At 45.5% G+C, this 20,456-nt stretch overlaps 9 protein-coding genes across 9 annotated transcripts; 1 reads left to right on the forward strand and 8 right to left on the reverse strand.

Moving 5' to 3' along the window:
• Nucleotides 1-166: 166 nt before the first annotated feature.
• Nucleotides 167-2,451, reverse strand: TbgDal_X4820 (hypothetical protein, conserved; the record flags this gene model as incomplete). The annotated part of the gene is given in 2 exon segments (XM_011779359.1): nucleotides 167-1,585; nucleotides 1,585-2,451. Coding segments are annotated over 2 exon segments (2,286 nt in total).
• An 870-nt stretch (nucleotides 2,452-3,321) lies between these two features.
• On the reverse strand, nucleotides 3,322-5,997 carry TbgDal_X4830 (phosphatidylinositol-4-phosphate 5-kinase,putative; the record flags this gene model as incomplete). Its single annotated transcript, XM_011779360.1, has 1 exon — nucleotides 3,322-5,997. One exon carries the CDS (start codon nucleotides 5,995-5,997, stop codon nucleotides 3,322-3,324), a length of 2,676 nt encoding a protein of 891 aa, XP_011777662.1.
• Nucleotides 5,998-6,911: 914 nt separating this feature from the next.
• TbgDal_X4840 (hypothetical protein, unlikely) lies at nucleotides 6,912-7,292 on the forward strand (the record flags this gene model as incomplete). Its single annotated transcript, XM_011779361.1, has 1 exon — nucleotides 6,912-7,292. One exon carries the CDS (start codon nucleotides 6,912-6,914, stop codon nucleotides 7,290-7,292), a length of 381 nt encoding a protein of 126 aa, XP_011777663.1.
• Nucleotides 7,293-8,165: 873 nt separating this feature from the next.
• On the reverse strand, nucleotides 8,166-10,388 carry TbgDal_X4850 (protein kinase, putative; the record flags this gene model as incomplete). The annotated part of the gene is made up of 1 exon (XM_011779362.1): nucleotides 8,166-10,388. One exon carries the CDS (start codon nucleotides 10,386-10,388, stop codon nucleotides 8,166-8,168), a length of 2,223 nt encoding a protein of 740 aa, XP_011777664.1.
• Nucleotides 10,389-11,033: 645 nt separating this feature from the next.
• Nucleotides 11,034-11,411, reverse strand: TbgDal_X4860 (hypothetical protein, unlikely; the record flags this gene model as incomplete). The annotated part of the gene is made up of 1 exon (XM_011779363.1): nucleotides 11,034-11,411. The coding sequence occupies one exon, from the start codon at nucleotides 11,409-11,411 to the stop codon at nucleotides 11,034-11,036; it is 378 nt and encodes a 125-aa protein (XP_011777665.1).
• Nucleotides 11,412-12,365: 954 nt separating this feature from the next.
• Nucleotides 12,366-13,880, reverse strand: TbgDal_X4870 (hypothetical protein, conserved; the record flags this gene model as incomplete). The annotated part of the gene is made up of 1 exon (XM_011779364.1): nucleotides 12,366-13,880. The coding sequence occupies one exon, from the start codon at nucleotides 13,878-13,880 to the stop codon at nucleotides 12,366-12,368; it is 1,515 nt and encodes a 504-aa protein (XP_011777666.1).
• A 2,725-nt stretch (nucleotides 13,881-16,605) lies between these two features.
• Nucleotides 16,606-18,072, reverse strand: TbgDal_X4880 (hypothetical protein, conserved; the record flags this gene model as incomplete). The annotated part of the gene is made up of 1 exon (XM_011779365.1): nucleotides 16,606-18,072. One exon carries the CDS (start codon nucleotides 18,070-18,072, stop codon nucleotides 16,606-16,608), a length of 1,467 nt encoding a protein of 488 aa, XP_011777667.1.
• Nucleotides 18,073-18,328: 256 nt separating this feature from the next.
• TbgDal_X4890 (40S ribosomal protein S3A, putative) lies at nucleotides 18,329-19,099 on the reverse strand (the record flags this gene model as incomplete). The annotated part of the gene is made up of 1 exon (XM_011779366.1): nucleotides 18,329-19,099. The coding sequence occupies one exon, from the start codon at nucleotides 19,097-19,099 to the stop codon at nucleotides 18,329-18,331; it is 771 nt and encodes a 256-aa protein (XP_011777668.1).
• Nucleotides 19,100-19,414: 315 nt separating this feature from the next.
• TbgDal_X4900 (40S ribosomal protein S3A, putative) lies at nucleotides 19,415-20,185 on the reverse strand (the record flags this gene model as incomplete). The annotated part of the gene is made up of 1 exon (XM_011779367.1): nucleotides 19,415-20,185. One exon carries the CDS (start codon nucleotides 20,183-20,185, stop codon nucleotides 19,415-19,417), a length of 771 nt encoding a protein of 256 aa, XP_011777669.1.
• Between the last annotated feature and the right edge of the window lie 271 nt (nucleotides 20,186-20,456).

Below are 20,456 nucleotides of genomic sequence, written 5' to 3' on the forward strand. Positions count from 1 at the left end.
CAAAAATGGGGTTAGCCTTCACTTAGAAGCATCTCCAACGGGAAACGATGAAAAACGTGGTTAATAAAAATAGAAGCATATACGGTGCGATAATTTTCTCCGTAACTTGCAAGCAACTATTGTGGAGTAAGATCACGTTTCGGTTGCCAAGTGGCATAAAGTTCCCCTACGCCAAATCATCACACAATAGAAAGTGCTCGCAACAGGCGTGAAAGTACTCTGCCATAGCGCGATGACGAAAGCAGAAACGAAGGAAAGCATCAAATGTGATGTACTCTCCGGAGCGATTAGTTCCCCTACCCACCTCCTCGATCTGTACTGTCTTTTTACCAACAGTCGCTTCCCACTCTTCAGTGGCCCCACTCCGAATATATGAAAAGAGTGAATCTTCCTCTGCCAATTGTACCTGAGACTTTGTGGCCGGGCCACGCCACAAGGTAGAGTGATGTGGTACGAATAACATGTCGAGTAGCGCATCAAACTCCGCACGTCCAAGGCGGCGCTCCTCGACAGAAAGGGCTGTTGCAGCGAGTGAAGCAGCCACAGGGGCGCATCTGTTAATGTTTTGACAAGGACGAAAGAGGAACCGCACCTTGCAACCGTAAACAGTTGTGTACGAGGAGGGACAGGTACCGGTAGGTAAGGGGCTTTCGGCACAAGATATGACATTAGCATCACCTGCTTCAACATTCTCCTGACCGGCACCTTGTACCTCGCCTACAGTTACAAACGTATCTTTAATGTGTGATCGGTATTTTTCCTGTTGTCGAAGAAGGTCCTCCCCGGCGAGCAACATCATCGCGAAAGTCCTTCGTAGTATAAAATCTAGGGCAACCTCATCATCTGCTTCCCCTTTTTGCAGTTCATCGATAAAAACCATATGAGCATTCGAAGGGACACTACTCTCACCAGTCTTGTCACTGGTACCATGGCTGTCACTGGATCCCACGATAATGGGCTCTGTATAAAGAGCAGATAGAAAATCACGGAACGAAATATAACAACCTCGCACAGAGGCCCGCCGTGACAAATGCAGTAGCAACCGTTCGTTCAAAGTCGGGTATAACCCTATCGGAGACAAGAACCGTCCAAGGGCTGTCGGTGACATGTAACCTTTAGGTGTAATATTCATTTGCGGCTGAGGGCCACCGTCGCTCCGCTGCAGTAGGGCAGAGAACCGGTAAAGCATTCTAACCACTCGATCATACGGCATTCCCGCAAAGTGTGGATGCGCGGTTTCCACATTCACTGCATCGACGGGAAGGCTCAGCCGCGCCGCAACAAGCGCAAGGTGAACATCTGCTTCGGAGTGCCAGGTTGCTGGAACATTAAGTGTGCTAGCCATGGCACGGCGCACTCTTTCTGCGTAGAGAGAAGGGTTCAATTTCTCCTCTTTCGATGGTTCACACACGGGGAGGTATATCACTTCTACTTGGTTGAATAACTCCGCTGCAGTCCCTAGAAGAATACTTGTCGGACTCGCCGCACCGCACCAACTGGTATTGAAGTATTTATGTGAATGCCGGAGAACAACAGGTTGAACGGGAAGTCCTGTGGCGAAGGCGTCGGTGGAAAACCGCATCATAACACGATCATTCGTGCAGCACGGTTCAGGGAATACGACATGGGCCACGATTCCTTCCCTCCCTCACGCACCTCCGTTTCATTACAGTCACTCATATCAGCAGACATTTCAGTCTGGGGATTATTGTTCGTACTTGCTTCGGTACTGTCGATTTCCTCTTGCGTTTTTTGGCGGTGCTTTAGGTCCAGGGATTTCACAATGCGCCTATCCTCCCCGTTGTATGTCCGACCACGTAATAACATGCTAGTGAAGTTTGCCTCAGCAAGGTTTCCAGTTACTAGTGAAGCATCACATTCGAAAAGCAGAAGTAATCCGTCTTGTATCGTAACATGATTAGCAACAATAACAGGACCTACTACCCGCGAGCCGTCTGCACGCCGACCATAGTTACATTTGTTCCTACGATTAACCCGAAGGTAACCGAGGCCAAGAATAGACCAGCGTGGTAAAGTACCCGCGATGTACCGAAACAGGCAACTTACCTTGCTAAGATTATCAACTTCATTTGCTGCAGTATGGCATCCTCTTTTCTGGATAATCATCTCAAGTAACCAATAAAGTACTATCAGTAGGGTGATGTAAAGTACACGAAGGGGAACCAGGATAGTGGCATAAGTAATTTCCTTCAACCTCTGTAAAGGTTCATTTGATGCTGCTTCGCTGTAGTAGAATGGGTTGTCTGCTTCACGAGGCAATGCCGGACGCGGTTTCCGGAAAGTTGGTTCTAAAGTTGGTGCACCCGTTGCATATTGGCTCCTTCGCCTGTCAGTAGCACTGCTTTGTGCTTCTGCCGCCGGTCCTTCCCCGAACTTTGTCGTCGCTTCGAGAGCTGTGGCAACATTAGAACCCGTGATAACCCAAAACATAAAACACAGGATCTATTTAGATGATTGCACCCGCAGTTAAATTTGTTACGCTATGCTTGCCAAGTTAGTAATTTTGCAAGAAAATTAAACGTTTAAAAAATAGATACAGATGACTGCAGTTGTGGCATACACAAGACTAGGAAGAGTAGCCATTGAATGTGTCGTCAGTGAAATATCATATTCGAATAGATGGAAACGCACTCAAACAAAAGTTTAATGTGAAAAGAAGTACAAAAACGTGGACAAACACAAGGTATGATAAAAAAGGAAAGCTACGCAGAAAAAAAAAAAAGCGGTGCTTCTCCGTAAAATTGTAAGAAATAATGTGAACAGCGCTACGCGCACACATTGCAGCTATCAAAACAAATACTGAATCCACTTCAGTGCCTCCGCTCTCCATAAATATCTCACCGTACTAACAAAGAACCAAAACTGAAAAAAACTAAAGAGAACAGAAATCACGATAAAAGAAGTCCTTCACCGGGTTTCAAAAAAAAAAAAAAAAAGAGCTTGAAACCTAAATTCTTTCGGCAGTTGGAGAGTAAATAAAATTTAAGGGAGTTCCATGGCATCACGAACGCACACACCATCCTATGGTCCAAACACAAAACCAAAACAGAAGCAACTTGGTAGAAATAAGTAATGTGTCACAAAGCCCAATGAGCATCGTGAGGGGGAATAAACAGCAAACTCTTTCTAGTACGATAAACACTGAATAGCCAACCTCCATGAACTTTTCCCGGCAAGAAATACAACAGCATTTAGGAAAACAACGAGCGACCCAAAGAAGGAAAAGGGGAAATATCAATACTACGTTTACAAAAGACACTAAAGAAATACATACAGTCGAAGTCACTCCCCAAAGTAGCTCTACATTGTAGCATTGCACAAAACACCTTGCAGCCACTCCGCATATGCCGATGGTTGCATTTCATTACCCTCCTGAACGTCCCCAAATAACCCCCTCGTCAGCCGGCCCAATCCCATTCCTGATGTGTACTCGCGCAGCACATCGATGAGGCCAATATAACAAACATACCTCCACGGGGTCGTAGCCTCGGCACCCGGCGCCGTCAGTGGTTCCGACAAGAAACCACCATCAAAATCAAAGATGGAGCCGCCCCCACCTCCTGTTGCGTGTCCTTCCCCGTTGCATGACGTTGCTTCTGCGTATCCACAGTCGGTAAATGCGGAGTTGTGCATACGCATTCCAATCAAGCAACTGTAACCGACAATATTCATTGAAGCTAGGAAAGAAGTATCGGAAATGAACTGCGCGAGTAATTGTGCCCGCTTTAGTTTGCCACAAGTTAATAGGCGAGGCGGTGGGTCATCATCTCTGAATACGTCCTCCCCAAAACGAGTTCGCCACGAAGCAGAAAGTGATTTCGCCTTGGACAACAACCCTACTCGTGCCCCTCTAGCGACATGAATGCGTTGAATGAAGTGCGGCGTACGAAAGACATTCTGAGTAAGTATGTAGTGCTCGCACGACTCACTTGATACCCACGAAAACGTTACAAGTGCGTAGAAGTGTGGCAATGTCGTCATACAGTTCCGTTCGCAGTAGTGAATGTATTTAAGCAAAAAACTCTCCTTCAGGAGGTAAAATTCGCTCTCTTTCAGACACTTCAACACAAAGTTGCCAAAAAAAATAAGTGATTTTCCACTTTCTCCACACGAAGGAACTTCACGCCATACGCACCTGTCAGTGAGGGCCCCACGGAGCTCTGCCATGTTCAAATTCAAAATTCTCCGCATGCGATTGAAGAATTGGGGCGCATGTACCGTCACACGCGCCATATCGGTTCGGCGCATCTGCCGCTGTCCTGACCACGTGAAAGAATTCCCTGAAAATGCCTCCAGCAACCCGGGGTCGGTGTTTTCACTGGAGAGGGGGGGAAGCTGTCTTGGAAACGGTGCGTCAAACGTTTCGAGTAGGGGCTTGTTATGGTGGCAACGAAAGTTTAAGTACATCGCCTCACTAAGTGCAAGTTTAAGAACACTCGGGTTGCTAAGAAACGCATCGGTCAAGGTCGCTTCAGATTTGTGCACTTTCTCCCATACAGGGTTGAGAGATGGGTGGTCGCATATCAATTTCTCGAAGACATCACGAAGTATAGTGTGGACATACCACGCGCGATTTCTTGATCCACGAGGATCAACCGCGTTGCCAAATTGATTGGGATTGCACAAAGTTTCCGAACAAGACGCAGAACATCCCGAATATGCCGATGAAGAGACGTCCTCACCAGCGGAGAGAAGCTGCGTCGTCAGTGCCAACATTCCCGAGCCGCAAGGGTTTACGGCTTCACAAGACGTACTCTTTTGATCGTCAGATACATTTTCCGTTTCACCGACACCATTGATACCAAAAGCAGGAATGCTAAAGGACAAACTGGTGCAGTAGGGATGCACGCGGGATTTTTCTGGATTGTTTAGCGCCGCCTCCCCTCCGTAACACGAAACCGACACTTCCCTTAGTTCTTCCAATTGATGATCTTCCACAATTGGGTTTGCAGAACCTCCAACCTCGTGTTCATCTGCGCTACTGCACGTAACTGACGGTAAAGAGGGAAACATGTGAACTCCTTGTGGCACACCACCCTCCTCACAGAACAAAATAACTGGAGTCTGTCCCTCCCTTTCGGAGGTGGAAGGAGAAGCGACGTCCCGTTGTACGGAATGTTCCTTTACTATTTTTGGTGGCGCAGCCGATGTCTCAATGTTTTCGCAGAAATCCAACAGCTCTATTGTATCCTGGGCAAGACCTCCATAGCGTATTGGGCCGGGAGCGCTGCCATCCAAATCCTCAGACTCCAATACCTCATCTCTCGAGTGGCAATCCTCCGACGTATTGCAAATATCATTATTCCCACACCGATGGCAACCAAATAAATCATTTTTGTGCCGCACCGCCCCCTCCGCGGTCCCTAAGCATGATTTTAGGAGTTCCAGTCTCACTTGGAAATTTTCCTCCTGGGATCGGCGTCGTTGGTACTCACGTCGAAGTTGCCCTTCAAGCACGCGTATGCGTAACTTCAAAGCTTCCTCATTCTCGTGGTGTGGCGCAGTGTTAGCATTTGTCGTGTGAACGGAAACATGTCTCGATACCGTCGCTCCCACACCACAGCAAATAAATGAGGAACAACACATTTTACTGCAGCTATCCGGTAGTGAAACTGAGCGACTGTGCGTCCACATGCGATTACCAGAGTGTGTTCCACCTCCATATCTGCAACAACACGATGAGTGTTGCCCACCTATCTCTCGTGCCGTTACTGATGAGCCTGGCAGTTTATAGAAGGGCGGTGGCTGCCTTACTTCTCCTACGTGCCACTGTACATCCTCCTCGGGTGGAGCACGTCCAGACACATCGGACTGCAGCATCCGTATCTCGATTCCCAAATTCAAACGGAGGAGGGCGGGAAGAAAAGAACAAGAAGGATGGGTAGCGGGTGAGATGACCGAAATATCGTTTAAAGCCTTAGTGTAACAAACCTTCACCACTGTTAAGTGAGGATATTGGGGCGGAAATGGGCACATGGTTCATGCTATTCTATTCCACCGCATCACTTTATTCATTTAAAGTTGAGGAAATGTTGCCACGTGCACTCAAAAAGTCGACTTCCCTGAGTATTCCATGCGGAGAGCGAACAATTCATTAAACAACCTCACCCCTCCTCCATGCATAGTGTAAGAATTAACAGTAAGAAAGAAACAAAGACGAAACGTCGTTCGCCAGCTGATAAGTACCTGTAGCGACCCAAAAAAAAAAATTTGCGCAGAAAAGCAGGGAAGCTACCGGGGGAAAAAAAAATCCCCCCACTCCCTGAGCACAAAAAACACACACCATCACAGCAGCAACTGCCGGCGGTCTCCACGCCTTGGTGTAAAGGACGGAGATACCATTATTACCACTGCGGTAATATTGCAAGCCACAACTATTACCGCTGTCACGGTTACCTTTCCGACAACATCACATCAGCGGACACAAAAACAACCATAAGGGGGTGGGAAAAAAGAGCACTGTGGTGAGCATCCCCCGAAAAAAAGAGGGAAGGTGCTGCACTAAACCCGCTCACCGGAGTCTTTAAACAAATTAACCGCTTCGTTAAGTTCCTCGAAAATGCAATTTATGAAGTAGAAGATGAAAACTAAACAGGCTTAAATGGGATTAAGTCAGGGGAAACCTACATGATCGGCCCCCTCTACTTCTTCCTTTAACTCTGTCCATACAAAAGCATTCTAAAGACATTGTCCATTTGCTCCCAATCAAGCACCCATACGACTTGACAATACAACTTTACTACAGCTTTCCTTTTTTTTTTCTTCACTCAAATCAACGACACTGCTATTATTGGTTGCACACATGAAATAGTAGTAGTGGTAACAGTAACAAGCTACTGCTCATAACATCACTATAACATATTTGTTCTTTCTTTTCTTTTTTTTCGCTGATGAACCCATTACCATCCCACCCATTGCCCCTACAATTTGTCATAGGGAGCATTAGCGTTTCTAATCACCATCAATATCTTTGGCTGCCTCATGTTTACCTCATCCTATCACTCAAAATACAATTCGTCTCAACCCCACCCCGCTTTTTCCCTCTTGGCGTCTTCATGTGCACATGCAACTGTCTCCCTTTTTTTTTTCTCTTTCCCTTCCTCTCACCATACATCCTTTACTCAACCACTCACTCACTCAATCAATTATTACATTTTATTACTCGCCCACTTAGCAAGCTTTGTTTTCCACTTTTCCCGGTGTATATCTCATCAACATCATCTTCTTTCCTCATGTGCAAACAAAAAAGTAATACCCAAATTAAAGTTTAATTTTGGGGGTTGGCAAAAAAAAAAAAAGCAGAAAACGTTACGACACCGCATTTCAACAAAATTGTGAAGTGTGTGTGTGTGTGGAGAGAGAAAAAGAGAGAACAAGCAGAAGCAAACCAAATCCAACTAAAGAGAGCAAAAGGGGTAGAAAAACATTTTGTCCCATTAGTGGCACATGAAAGAAAGAAAAAGACATAAAGAAATGTATCTAGAAAGAGGGATAGAATATGGTGATTTGAATTTAAAGAGAGAGAGAAAAAAGAAGAGATATGAAGAGGCGAAAACGAAAAGCCAGTTTATAAATATATAAATACATACGCACAGCTATACATATATATATATATATTCATTTGTCGCTTCCTTCCTCTCGTTCTTTTTTTATCAGATCTCCTTCCATTAGATCTTGTTTTGTACCCACTTTATGCCCACATTTTTTTTTTCTTTCTTGCCCTTCCTCGACACTCTCTTTTATTATTTTCGTAAGTTCAAGCTCGTCATTAACATGTGTGCTCAAACATGTGCACTCACAATCTACTGAGCGCAACGGCACAGGGAAAAAATGTTTTCGGTATCAAAAAAAAAGGAGAGGATGATGAGGGCAAAAAAAAAGAAAAAAATTAAGTAAGCACAGGAAATAAGGGCGCATTACAGTAAAAAAAAAGAAAAAAGGAAACAACGACACAAGCAACAAAGGGATGAACGGCGGAAACAGTAATAACCAATGAAGAAAAAAAGAGTGTAGGGGATGTTGGGAATGAGTAAAAAGACACACGCAGGCAAGGACATACAAACAGAGAGGGAGAGAGATACACAGAAGGAACATGGACGGAGGGATGGGAACGATGACAACGCTCACAAGGTACGCATAGACCATTATATAAGTACGCTTTCGCCCCTGGGAAGTGTGTCCTCCATTGCTCGCAGTCGCTCAGGTTCCAGAAGTTTGGCAACGTAAGCAACTGCCTCGTGAAAGTCGTGCGTGCGTCCAGAGATACGGCAAAATCGAACTAGTGTATATTCAAAGGCCCCGGAAGAAAGTAGTACATCAATAGTACATGTGCCAGTCACTTGGTTCTTTGGGGTTGGGCCACTACCATAAGCGATCGTGCGTTGCGGTGGGGAGACGCTGCCTGCTTTGAGGGATTCCGCCCACCGTGACGATTCCTCGTAGCTTGAAGCCAAATTACCATGATGAGCATCATTCACATTGGAATACTGGCCAGCATGACCTGTGGAATGGGGTAGCATGGGAATGGATGATGTACAGAAGCTGTTACCCAACAGGGCGTTGTGTGAGAGGTCTTTCGGTGTCAAAAAACACCCTTCAGATTCGATAGCTGGTGGCGTCGCCGACATGGTCAATGGAGTGGTTTGCGCAGCCGATTTTCCAACATAGCAGAAGGAATAAACACGTTCCACATCGGACATGTTCACTACATCACGGATTAAGACAAGACGGTCGGCATGTTTCATCAGCTTTTTCACGATGTTATCCCAGACACCCGACACAAAGACACCGCGCCGAACACTCTCTCTCAACTCACAGTATCGATACAACGCAGCTAAATTTGTTGCTGCGGCAAGTTTCCGGCCCATTGGATGCCGAACAAGCATGTCACGGCTCACCACACCTTTGAGGAACATACGGAATGTTATTTCACCACGGTTTCCCACCTCGTGCTCATCAAAGAAGCGGATTAGACTTCGAATCTCTTCATCGTTTACGTCAGTTTGGCACCGCTCGAAGAGGCGCTTCAATTGATTCATGTCAATAACACCTGTGTGAAGTTCGTCTACGCAATCAAAGGCAGTGCGCACCTGCCGTACTACCTTTCGCTCAACACCATCCATCTCCGTATCAATGATTTTGGGAAGCTGAAAGTCGTCGCTGTGTTTAAACGAGGAGTGTGCGAGGTCCCTGATGACCCATGCGTCGTGAAACTGTTTGAAGGTAACAAACATGCTATCTTTCTTTCCAGTAAAGAGGTGAACAAGCTCCGACACTCCCTCCGCACTCACCTTCTTACCGTGTAGGGTGGTTAGCATATCCCGTAGCTGATCTCGTGTTATATCTCCGTAACCATCAATGTTAATTTTTTTAAACGCCTTTCGTATCGCGGCCTCCTCTTGCTCAGTTGCACGGTGCTGCGTGGAGAAATCCAGAAACGCAGCACCGCGTTTTAACTCGGGGCGGTGGGGGAAGAGGTCAGCTTTGATATCTACAACAAACCACTCGCTTTCAAGTATTTGCGATATGCTCGGTCGCTCTGTCGGCTCTAAGGCAAGCATCCCACGCACCAGTGACCGAGCCCCAGGGGTGAGACGCGCCTCCTCCTCCTCCGTGAAGGAAAAGCTACCCATCTGAATGAGGTGCAACGTCTCCTCATCATCTCGGCCGGAGAAGGGAAGTCGACCCGTAAGCATGAAGAAGAGAATAATACCCGCACACCAGAGGTCTTGCTGAAACACATCTACAGCGAGAGAACCGGTGGTGCGTGTCACCATCTCTGGGGAAGTGTAGTGCAGAGTCCCGATGGGTTGCAGGGTCTCATTTGGAGAGCCATCGTCTCCATCTTCCCCTTCTGTTCGATATTTGCTGCAGAAACCAAAGTCGCATACCAATAACCGATTATCTTTGCCAAGTAACAAATTCTCCGCCTTTAGATCTCTGTGGGCGACGCCGTTACTGTGGCAGTAGTCTATAGCAGACATGAGTTGCTGAAAGTACAAACGGGCCGTTGCTTCACGGAAATATTTCTCAGCAATGACAAGATCGAACAACTCCCCGCATTCAGCAAGCTCCATGATTAGGTAGAAAGCGGAGGTACTCTGCAGAAACTTGTATAACTTCACCACGTGCGGGTGCTCTAAAGACTGCATGACGGTGGCTTCCTGAATGATTAGTGATTCAGAGCCCATCAAGTAATTATTCGGTATTATCTTCATCGCAAAACACTCTCCGGACGGGACATACTTGACGAGAAATACCGAAGCGTAACCTCCTTCACCAAGTCGCTGACTGGCGACATAATCCTTCAGCACCACCTTCTCGTCCTGCAGGAGCGACGAACCGGTGAATTCGGTCGTTGAGGTCATTCGCCCCCCCCCCAAAAAAAAAGAATTAAAACACCCACAAACAAGCACGCAAGCGATCCGTTAAACTCAGCTAGCCAACAACGAATAAATCCTCAAACAAAAACAAAACACGAATTTACGGAAACAAAATAAAAAAGGGAATGATAATAATCGTAACAACAGTCGTACTAGTAGTAAACGTAACTGCAATTACTATAAAGAAAAGAAAGAAGAGAAAGAGAGGGGAAACAAATCCCACTAACTTCTTCCGTGTCCCTTTTTGAGTTGCGTATTATACTCTCCAGTAAAAATAGGAAAGCGTATGCTTATATAAATATGTATACTCGTTACTGACGTCAATTTATTTTATTTTGTGTGTTCTGCCCTGCTTGTTACAATTGGCACCGCACGCCCTCTTCTCCCTCCTTCTCTTCACAAACACAACCGCCGCAGGCACCCACTTCTGGAAAATACGAAATCAATATATATATATATATATATGAAATCCTCCGTAGTCCTGTTAATGTGCTTCTCCAGTACTTCCACTGTTTTATTTACAACTATCCTTGTATATTTCCCCCCTTCCCTAATGGTAATGACACCAAAAATAATGAAAACAACTTTAAATTATTTGTCCACCCCTTTCCCCCCTTTTCCTTTACCTCTTTAAAATATCGCTAATGCCGTGTCAAGTGATGAAGCTACTGCCTGGCAGACAAACAGCGACAAACACTTCTCACGCCGTAAGCGCGAATGTGCAATCGGCTGACTGCTCCATTTGATAATGTTGTTTAATTGCATATGATAAAATTCGACCCCGTATTTCCCAACGAAAAGGGGGTGAAGGGAGATCGCGCAACGAAGAAAATAATAAGAAAATAAAGCAGAAAAAAAAAAAAAGAAAGAAGAAGTGAAGAGATATAGGAGACGATAAATCAAGAACATAATCAGTGACTGCAACAACAAACGTTCGCGGAAGCAACCCGCACCGACAAATGCAATAAAGCTAATAGTTATAACAGCAATACTATCGCACCACATCATATTACATTTAAAAATAACAAAAGAAGGGGCTTTGAAATCGCTCCGCAATTAGTGTAGTGTTATGTTTCTTCCCATCCACAGAGGACCAAAGGATAATAAAAGCAAAGACATTTTTTTTTCTTATTTATCCCTTTTCCTTTAACTGCTTTCCTCCTTACATGTCAAGCCGAAAGCGGAAATGGAGTGCGGAGGAGGGAAAGCTATTGGTACATAACAAACTCAAGACATTCATCAGCTCTCACTAAACATCCCCAACAAGAGAATATCAAATAATACGTTCCCACAACTGCAACGATTCTACAAAGTAAAAAAACAAGGTAGAAAGGGGAGGGTGAAATAAGGCAATGATGGTTCGAAATAAATAATAAAAAGAAAATGAAATACTCGGCGACGCACAAAAAAAACGCGAGTGGATACGTGTATATGTGTAAAAAGGAAGTCAAAGATGTACAAAGTTGTTCAGTGCCCAAAACACACACACACACACACACACAAAAGAAAAGAGAAAAGCACCAGCGAAACTAACTTGTTCCCAACGCACAATCAACACACCAATTCGAAGTTAAAAGACACTAAACGATGATGGCAAGGTAACACCAACAGGACGGCTCGCTCCATTTCTAATGAAAAACTAAGGTTCAAACATGACACTACGGAACAAGCCCGTGTCTTCTCTCTTTTCCTCCCACTTCATGCTCAGCTCGCTCAGCTACACAGTCACTCACTCACATGCAAGCAAAGGTGTATACACCACAACATATATATATATATATATATATATATATATATATAATTATATATACATGGATGCAAACCACCAACGCAAACAAGAAAAATTACACCGCAACGTTTATTGGTAGTCCTTTTGGGGTAATACAACCGCAACAGTGTCAGTGGTGTCGATATTTACGTTCCACAAAACTCCATACGCACACACTAAAGCGCTCAGTGCCCTCACAATAAGTGACTGCTGAAATTCTTTCGGTACCGTGCCAATAGTCTCTCCCGTTGTTTATGGCGATTCATACTTCCTAGGAGGAGCAAAAAAGTGAACAACTTTTGCGCATCCAGCAACCCCTGTCCACAAGGATTAACATACCAGCGCATGAGACTCACATGTGTACTGTATAATGCATCATCCTCTTCAAGAAGCATTAATACATACAACACCACACACACACCAGAGAAAGTCTGCTGCAACACATAATAGACACCAACACCCCCAACATGCACGGCACCAGAAAGGGAAAAGAAGCCCATCAACATTTCTACACGCTCATCATTAGTCGACAGACGCACGGTTCCGTAATACCCACCACCAATAAAGGGAAAGAGCAGCACAGATAACAGGGCACTTAAACCATAACCAACCATGTGAAGCGTCACACAACTGGCCACATACCCCGCTGCGGTTCCAAGAAAGAAGAGGAGTTGGTATTTCCTCAAAATAACAAGTGCTGCAACGGAAATTGTGTGAAGTATAGGAAGAATATACCGCCGCACCCGAAGTTTGGACAACACACCTCCGTCAGCGTGCTTCGGCTTCGAGGCATCATCAACATTCGACCTCATAAAACCGAGTATCATCAACCACCATCTATTTCCTCTCGTCTCCAAATGAAGCGAACTCGCTTCCACTCCGCAGGGATAAACAGGATCACTACCACCACGCCTTTGTGACTTGTGATCAGCAATGCCCTTCAGGTCATGCAATTCATGTGGAACAGAAGGACTCCGCAATTTCAACCCCCTCCACCCATCACATAAATCACTATGTGAAACACATTTATCATGTCTGCAATGACTAGTGCCCTCTCCATAGTAGTCACTCATGGCGAAGAGCAACACATCGCAAAAACTCATAAGAGTCGCGTAGAGGACCTGAGAGGGTCGAAAGTATTGAGTGAGGCAGTTGGAGACAAGTGAAAGGTAATTTATCAGGGCAGTTGCGGCAAAAGCATTTACCGGCATGCCGAACAGCTGCCCGAGAGCATCATCTGAACAGTGACCACAAGGTTTACTATCGGTTAGGGATTCACTAACATGTGTCTCACTACAACCACCTTTTGCAGCGGATGGAGACGCACTACGGTTCATAGTAACGTCATTGCTTTGAAGAACCTCCGGCATGCTGTTGTGTCTTCCGTCACTCACCGTATCTTTTGCTACGGTGCTGTGTCTCACGTAGTCGCCTACAAACGAGGTGCCACAGTTTCCCGTCTTTTTCAGCGAAGGCACGGCGCAGGGACACGCGGACTTATTTGCAAACAATTTGATCCGGCAGGCAATAGCCAATAAGCAACTAAGGACAATGGACACATCTAAGGTGAGTGCATAGGTGGGGGAATACATTAGAAATGAAGTGAAACCACTGACGTCATCTGATCGCTTCATTTTTTTACACAACGGTGATATACATACATACCACCAGATGTGGAGGCAACACACACACACACAAAAAGGGGGCATAAAAGTGGGGAGAAGCCAAATTGTATTGGGAAGAATATGAAGATCAAGGTAAGGGGGAAAATATCGAGAGATAAAACATGAACTGACAATGAATCAGAGCCACGGGTCGACATAGATGGTTAAAAGGGAAGCACCACACAAATTATCCAGTTACATGCAACAGCTCCTTCGGGTAATCGATACGTTATATTGACGACTGGGTAAAACTGCAAAAGAGACAATAATCCAAAGAAAAATAACACACTTACCTGCTTATGATCGTTTCTAACATCAAATAAAAAGGATCAAAACCGCACTGACGATGAAGCGGGTGCTGTCATATGGGCACACGCCATGGAACGCCCATCCCCTTAGGGCTTCAACGAGGTTAAATCCTCATGCACTTACACGCTATAAATTGCTGTCCACACCGGCTACGCCCCCCTTTGACTTTTATTATTACTATTCAGTATTGGGAAGTGAGAGATAGTTGCTATACTTCATTCCTTTACTCACTAATAAGTACGTGTTCCCAGTGACCTACTCGAAACATGCACCCGGGGAGTGCTCGGCAACGGGAGAAGGAAGAAGGAAAACAAAAAAAATCATATGAAGGAATAGATGAATACAAATTATAAAACGCACCGGAGAGAGAAAGAGAGATATAGAAAGAGGTAGAAAAGAAGCAGTAAAAATGAAACAAGGAGAAAAGTGGGTTTAATAAATCGTCACCATTACATAAAAATGAACCGCTATCGAAAGAATTCGGGCGATTGAGATTGAAAAGGACTATAACGCCAAAGAGCACTCCGTGCACGCAGTTTGCTGCGGTGGTCTTGCAACTTCGCTCTTAGGTTTCCCTTACTCACTCAATCAAGTCCCGCCCTAAAACATATCACCACCATCCACGTTACCCGCGAGAAACCAACAACGATATTGTATACATTCACAACCAGAAGCAAAAACAGAGACTGTAGACAAAAAAGGAAAAATCTGACTATTGCTTTCCTTTTTAACCCTACTTCATTTTATCATTTTGCTTTCTCCCCCCCCCCGTGTATACGTCTGTTTTGCATGGAGGAGCGGTGGTCAAGTTGGAAGAGGGAAGTATAAAACAAAAGGATATAAGCATGCGTATAATAGTGGGTTTCCTTCCCTCATTTCTTCCTTAACTCATCTTCTCCACCATCAACACTTACTTGATTACTTCTTCAGGGAGACAAATTTCGTTATATTAAACTATAGCACCACTTTTGTTGTTCTTGCTCTCGTTTAATTCAGTTCAACCCCACCAACCCAAACTCCTTTTCACACATATACAGATACAATACACTGAACATACCCAAGCTCTCTCATCCCCTAGATGACTTATCCCTTTCGTTACGTTGCCTCGTCATCCCAGCCTTTCCTCTTTTAAAAACAAAAAGAAGAAAAAAGAAAGGAAAGAAAGGAAAGTGACTCTCTCTCTCTCTCTCTCTCTCTCTTTCTCTTTTTCCCTTCTTTTTCTTTCTTTTGTTTTTTTTTTGCCACCGCCAGTGTCCTTTTATTGATGTTGTCCTCCATTTTTTTTTTTACTTTTCCCTGTTTCACGCGAGTTCATGTACCAACTAAGAGGTGGTGAAACTGACATGAAGGCAAATGTAAACAGAAAAAGGGGAAAAGCCGCTCAGCAACACTAAAAAATGCGGTATAATAAAACCCACAAACAAATAAATAAATAAATAGGAAGAAAAAAAGAAGAAAGTGTTATGATACCTGTGGAAGGAGCAAAGATTATCATTACGTGCTTATTTATTCCTATGATACATCACATGTTTTCCCCTCTAAGGTATAAGTACAAAATGTAGTAGGAAAACATGGCTCAAGTTGAATAATCACGACCACATTTTTTTTTTTTGGCAAACTAAACGAAAACGGCCGACAGCTTCCGCCACCTCCATGTTTTTTTTTACGACTACCACACCCACTTCGCTTCCAACTCAGTGCCAACAAACACAAAATCTAAAGCAAAATAGTAACGGTAATCAACAACGATTCAAAAAAAAAAAAGAACATACAAAAAGATACAATAAGTGAGCAGAAATGGGTACACATGAAATGCCGCACATGGGACCAAAACATGAGGAGGTAAAAAGGAAAACACAATTATTTATTTTTGTGGATTTACATATGATAGACGGGTTCACTTCAGTGGATGAGAAATGAAGAGATAAGTGACATGTTCCCCCAGAAAAAAAAGGTGGAAAAAGAAAAAGGGGGTATCATAGCAAAAGCCGCGTAAAACACACTCGCGGGTGTAGTCACTTTATTTTATATGTGAAACACACTCAAACACCACCATCAACACAAATATACGTAAATATAAATATATATATATATATATATGTATATATATAGAGAGAGAGAGAAACATAATCCGCAAACGGAGATTCAATATTTCATACATTCAATTTATGATAAAGAGCAAGGGTACGCAGCCAGAGTATACTTCCTACAATAAATACGGTGCAACAAGGTTGGGAGAGGCACATTCCTTACCCATATCTGACTGTGTAAAGTTGAGTTTCATCGCTCCACGAAACGCATTTCTTCGCTTACCACTGCGCCCCAAAAACTAAAGAAGTTGCGTCGATTACAAATACGGACAGTCGGTTGTACACCATGGCGGCAACCATCAACAATACTCTCACGTGTGTCCTCTTTTTTTTAAAAAACAACGGTGACTTGGATTATGAGGAGTTCTTTACTACCTTCCGACTAACCACGTCATCTCATCCGCGTAAACGCAATTGATGTTAGTCGTTTCATCATACGGCTTGCACACTTGATGAGTAGCGCGAGCGGGGTAGCGGATGCCAAATGTAACGCCTTTGCCTTGCTCCACGCCTTCAGCAATGGTACCATTCTTGACATTATACATTAATTTCGAAGACTCTTGCCCCTTAAGATATGCACTTTTGTTGTAATCACCACGATAAAACACCGTACTTCGACCTGGCGACAGCGGCCTGATGTTGTAGAAGTTGGAACCGGTGCTTGTTTGGTCACAAAACCTCTTAGCCGCTCCGAAACCTGGAATACAGAAGGATTTGACGGGCTTCACAGCATCAATGTTGGGATTGTACATAGGGCCACCACCGGTGACGGCAACTTCTCGTGATTTCATAAGAGCCTTAGCAGCGGCATGCAAATCATACGGATGTTGTGCAAAGCGACCGCCTCTAACTCTGTGTGGCACTTTTGAGAGATCATACGAGCCAGGTCCAACTACATCACTCGTAGACGGTACCAACAAAACGAAGGAACGAGGTCCGAAGCTAACTCCTTTACTGTACGTGTAGTCAAAGTCAGATGGCAGGTTACCGTCTGAAACGGGCTCTTCCTTCACAACTTCGGCCTCACTCTTTGGTGGTCGCACCGTCGGTTCACGGAATATCGGTGTGCGTGTCACCGTCTTCGTCATGATGCGGCTCACATCCCCATATTGGGCAGGTCCCGGGCCACGGTGAATAGCAACGGAGGGAGTGGGTGGGCGAACACCGAAGGTGGGTACGTCAACGATGAACCGCTTTGTCCTTGCAATGCGTGCGGCAATTGTAGTGGGGTCGTCATAACTCCCTGGTCCAGGACCCGTATCCGTTTTATGCTTCCTCTCAATGGCTGTAATTATTTCCCTCCCCTTAGGCTTTTCGTCGCCAAATCGGGGCACATCATATGTTGCGGGTCCCGGTACGATGTCGCGGGTGGTTAGCAGTTTTGTCCGCTTTCCGAACGTCGGTCCCTTCCCTGGGGCTCCAAAAGTGGAAGGAAAATCATAGTCACCTGGTCCTGCCAAATTAACCGGCGTGATATCCTTTAATTTCCCGTAAATAGAGAACGCGGGAGCATCAGCTAAGTATTTCTTCGTTTCGCTTACGCTGCGTATGGCCGCTCTACCCTTTGACGCGCTGCGTGAAGGCCTCTTAGGCGAAACGCGATCGGCATTTCCTGGAACAGCTGCAACCGGTGGGCGGAGGATTGTCGAGCGGCAGTCTCCAATAGTTGATGGTATACAGTATTGGCCCGGACCTACCCCAGAACCCGACTGCCGTATCGGATATTTTCCAAGAATTGAGCGCTTTGGTGCATCAGAAACGGTTAGGTCGTAATTCATCGGCCCAGGGCGATGGTCGCGTAGCCGAAGGTGCGCCCACTCAGTGAACCCACCGACCATTGCTACTATCTCCCTTTTTTCACAAAAAAAAATCTCTTGTCAATCTCCAACTCCTTTCTTCGGCCGTAATGGAAACATGAAAGAAAAAGGGGGGAAATTGTGGGACATTGACGCTGAGACCGATACACTAAACAATGACTTAAGGACAGTTCAACAGTAAAGATAAAAAAGGGGCGCCTTTTCGAACACACAAAAATCAGAACATAAGTAAAATTATTTAAAATTAGCGGGCACAACACACACCAACAACCAAGCATTAAGCAGTCTCCTCCTGCGCCTCTTCAACAACGCGTGCCTCGCCCTCAGCGGATGTGGGAACTTCACCGTGAGCGGCAATGAGGGCCTGAGCGTCGAACTTGGGTGTACGAATAACCTTCACCTTGCGGATGCGCAGGTCACGCAGCGGAATGATCGGGTTGCAACGTTTCGCCAAACGGTCACGCAGAATGTTGCGGGTCAGCAAAGACACAGCATCGTTGATGTCCAACTTGGCCAGGCGCCGGCGAATGATGTTGGTAGCGCGCATACGCACCCACTTCACCAGGCGTGTCTTGGCATAACAGTTCTTCGACAGCTGATTCTCCTGCTTCTTGGTGAACGCAATCAAAAAGAGGCGGAGACCATAACCATCGGCAGTTTTCGCCTCTACGGTAGCCTCAATTGTTGTGCACCACTTGCGCAGAAGGTAATACACACGATCAGAGGTCATGTCCATCCCGTGAAACTGGGTCAGTAAGTTGCGACCTTGCACCTCTTGAACAGTGAACTTCACCTTGCGGTAAGCATCGTCTTCATTCTGAGTTTTGTTCAGATCAGCCAAGTTACCCTCGTACACACGACCGCGCAGGAAATCTGCGGCAATCTTGGTACCCTGCGTTTTGTTGCAAATGGTCTTGGCGAACTGACGCACCTCGAAGTTCTTGGGCGCAACTACGTCATACCATTCCTTGCGGCTCATCGCCTCCTGCGCCTTCTTCTTGCCGCGCTTCCCGCCCTTGCTGATGCGCTTATTCTTCCCGAGAGTCATGGCTGCCTCAAAGAGAGTCGAGTGTGTAGGTGCTTCACGTAACACAAAAATTATCGAAAATGTAAAGAAAAAAAGAGGAAAGAAACATAAATTAAATAGAACAAAAACATGACATGTCACGACACGACTGGCAAAGACCACAAATATGAAGGAGAGAGAGCACCCGACACGGGCCTATCGCTCCTAGTCCTGACAACAGTAACGTATTGGTAGAGAAGAAAATGAAAAAGAACAACACATGGCACAAAAAAGCCAATGAGAGAAAACATATGGATACCATTGCCAACGCTGGAGCTGCATACCGGCAGCCAAGCATTAAGCAGTCTCCTCCTGCGCCTCTTCAACAACGCGTGCCTCGCCCTCAGCGGATGTGGGAACTTCACCGTGAGCGGCAATGAGGGCCTGAGCGTCGAACTTGGGTGTACGAATAACCTTCACCTTGCGGATGCGCAGGTCACGCAGCGGAATGATCGGGTTGCAACGTTTCGCCAAACGGTCACGCAGAATGTTGCGGGTCAGCAAAGACACAGCATCGTTGATGTCCAACTTGGCCAGGCGCCGGCGAATGATGTTGGTAGCGCGCATACGCACCCACTTCACCAGGCGTGTCTTGGCATAACAGTTCTTCGACAGCTGATTCTCCTGCTTCTTGGTGAACGCAATCAAAAAGAGGCGGAGACCATAACCATCGGCAGTTTTCGCCTCTACGGTAGCCTCAATTGTTGTGCACCACTTGCGCAGAAGGTAATACACACGATCAGAGGTCATGTCCATCCCGTGAAACTGGGTCAGTAAGTTGCGACCTTGCACCTCTTGAACAGTGAACTTCACCTTGCGGTAAGCATCGTCTTCATTCTGAGTTTTGTTCAGATCAGCCAAGTTACCCTCGTACACACGACCGCGCAGGAAATCTGCGGCAATCTTGGTACCCTGCGTTTTGTTGCAAATGGTCTTGGCGAACTGACGCACCTCGAAGTTCTTGGGCGCAACTACGTCATACCATTCCTTGCGGCTCATCGCCTCCTGCGCCTTCTTCTTGCCGCGCTTCCCGCCCTTGCTGATGCGCTTATTCTTCCCAAGAGTCATGGCTATCCTTCTCTCTCTTTGCAAAGAAATTCGTATTAACGCAAGGGAATGGGTTGTAATTTGGTAGATGATTGTGTGAAGCAAAGAGTAAGGAAAAGAAAAGAAGTGGAGAGAAGTTGTGAGTAGGTACCATCTTTCCGTTAACGCGTCGGCGAAAAAGGAACATCATCACCAAAATGGTAACGTAAAAAAAAAAAAAAAGAACGAGATGTAACGGGAAGATATCCCAACGCTTAGCGTAAAGTAGTTATGACGTTAGTATAGAAATAAA

Source organism: Trypanosoma brucei, chromosome 10, assembly GCF_000210295.1.
Source record: "Trypanosoma brucei gambiense DAL972 chromosome 10, complete sequence".
In the NCBI taxonomy this organism is placed as follows: domain Eukaryota; phylum Euglenozoa; class Kinetoplastea; order Trypanosomatida; family Trypanosomatidae; genus Trypanosoma; species Trypanosoma brucei.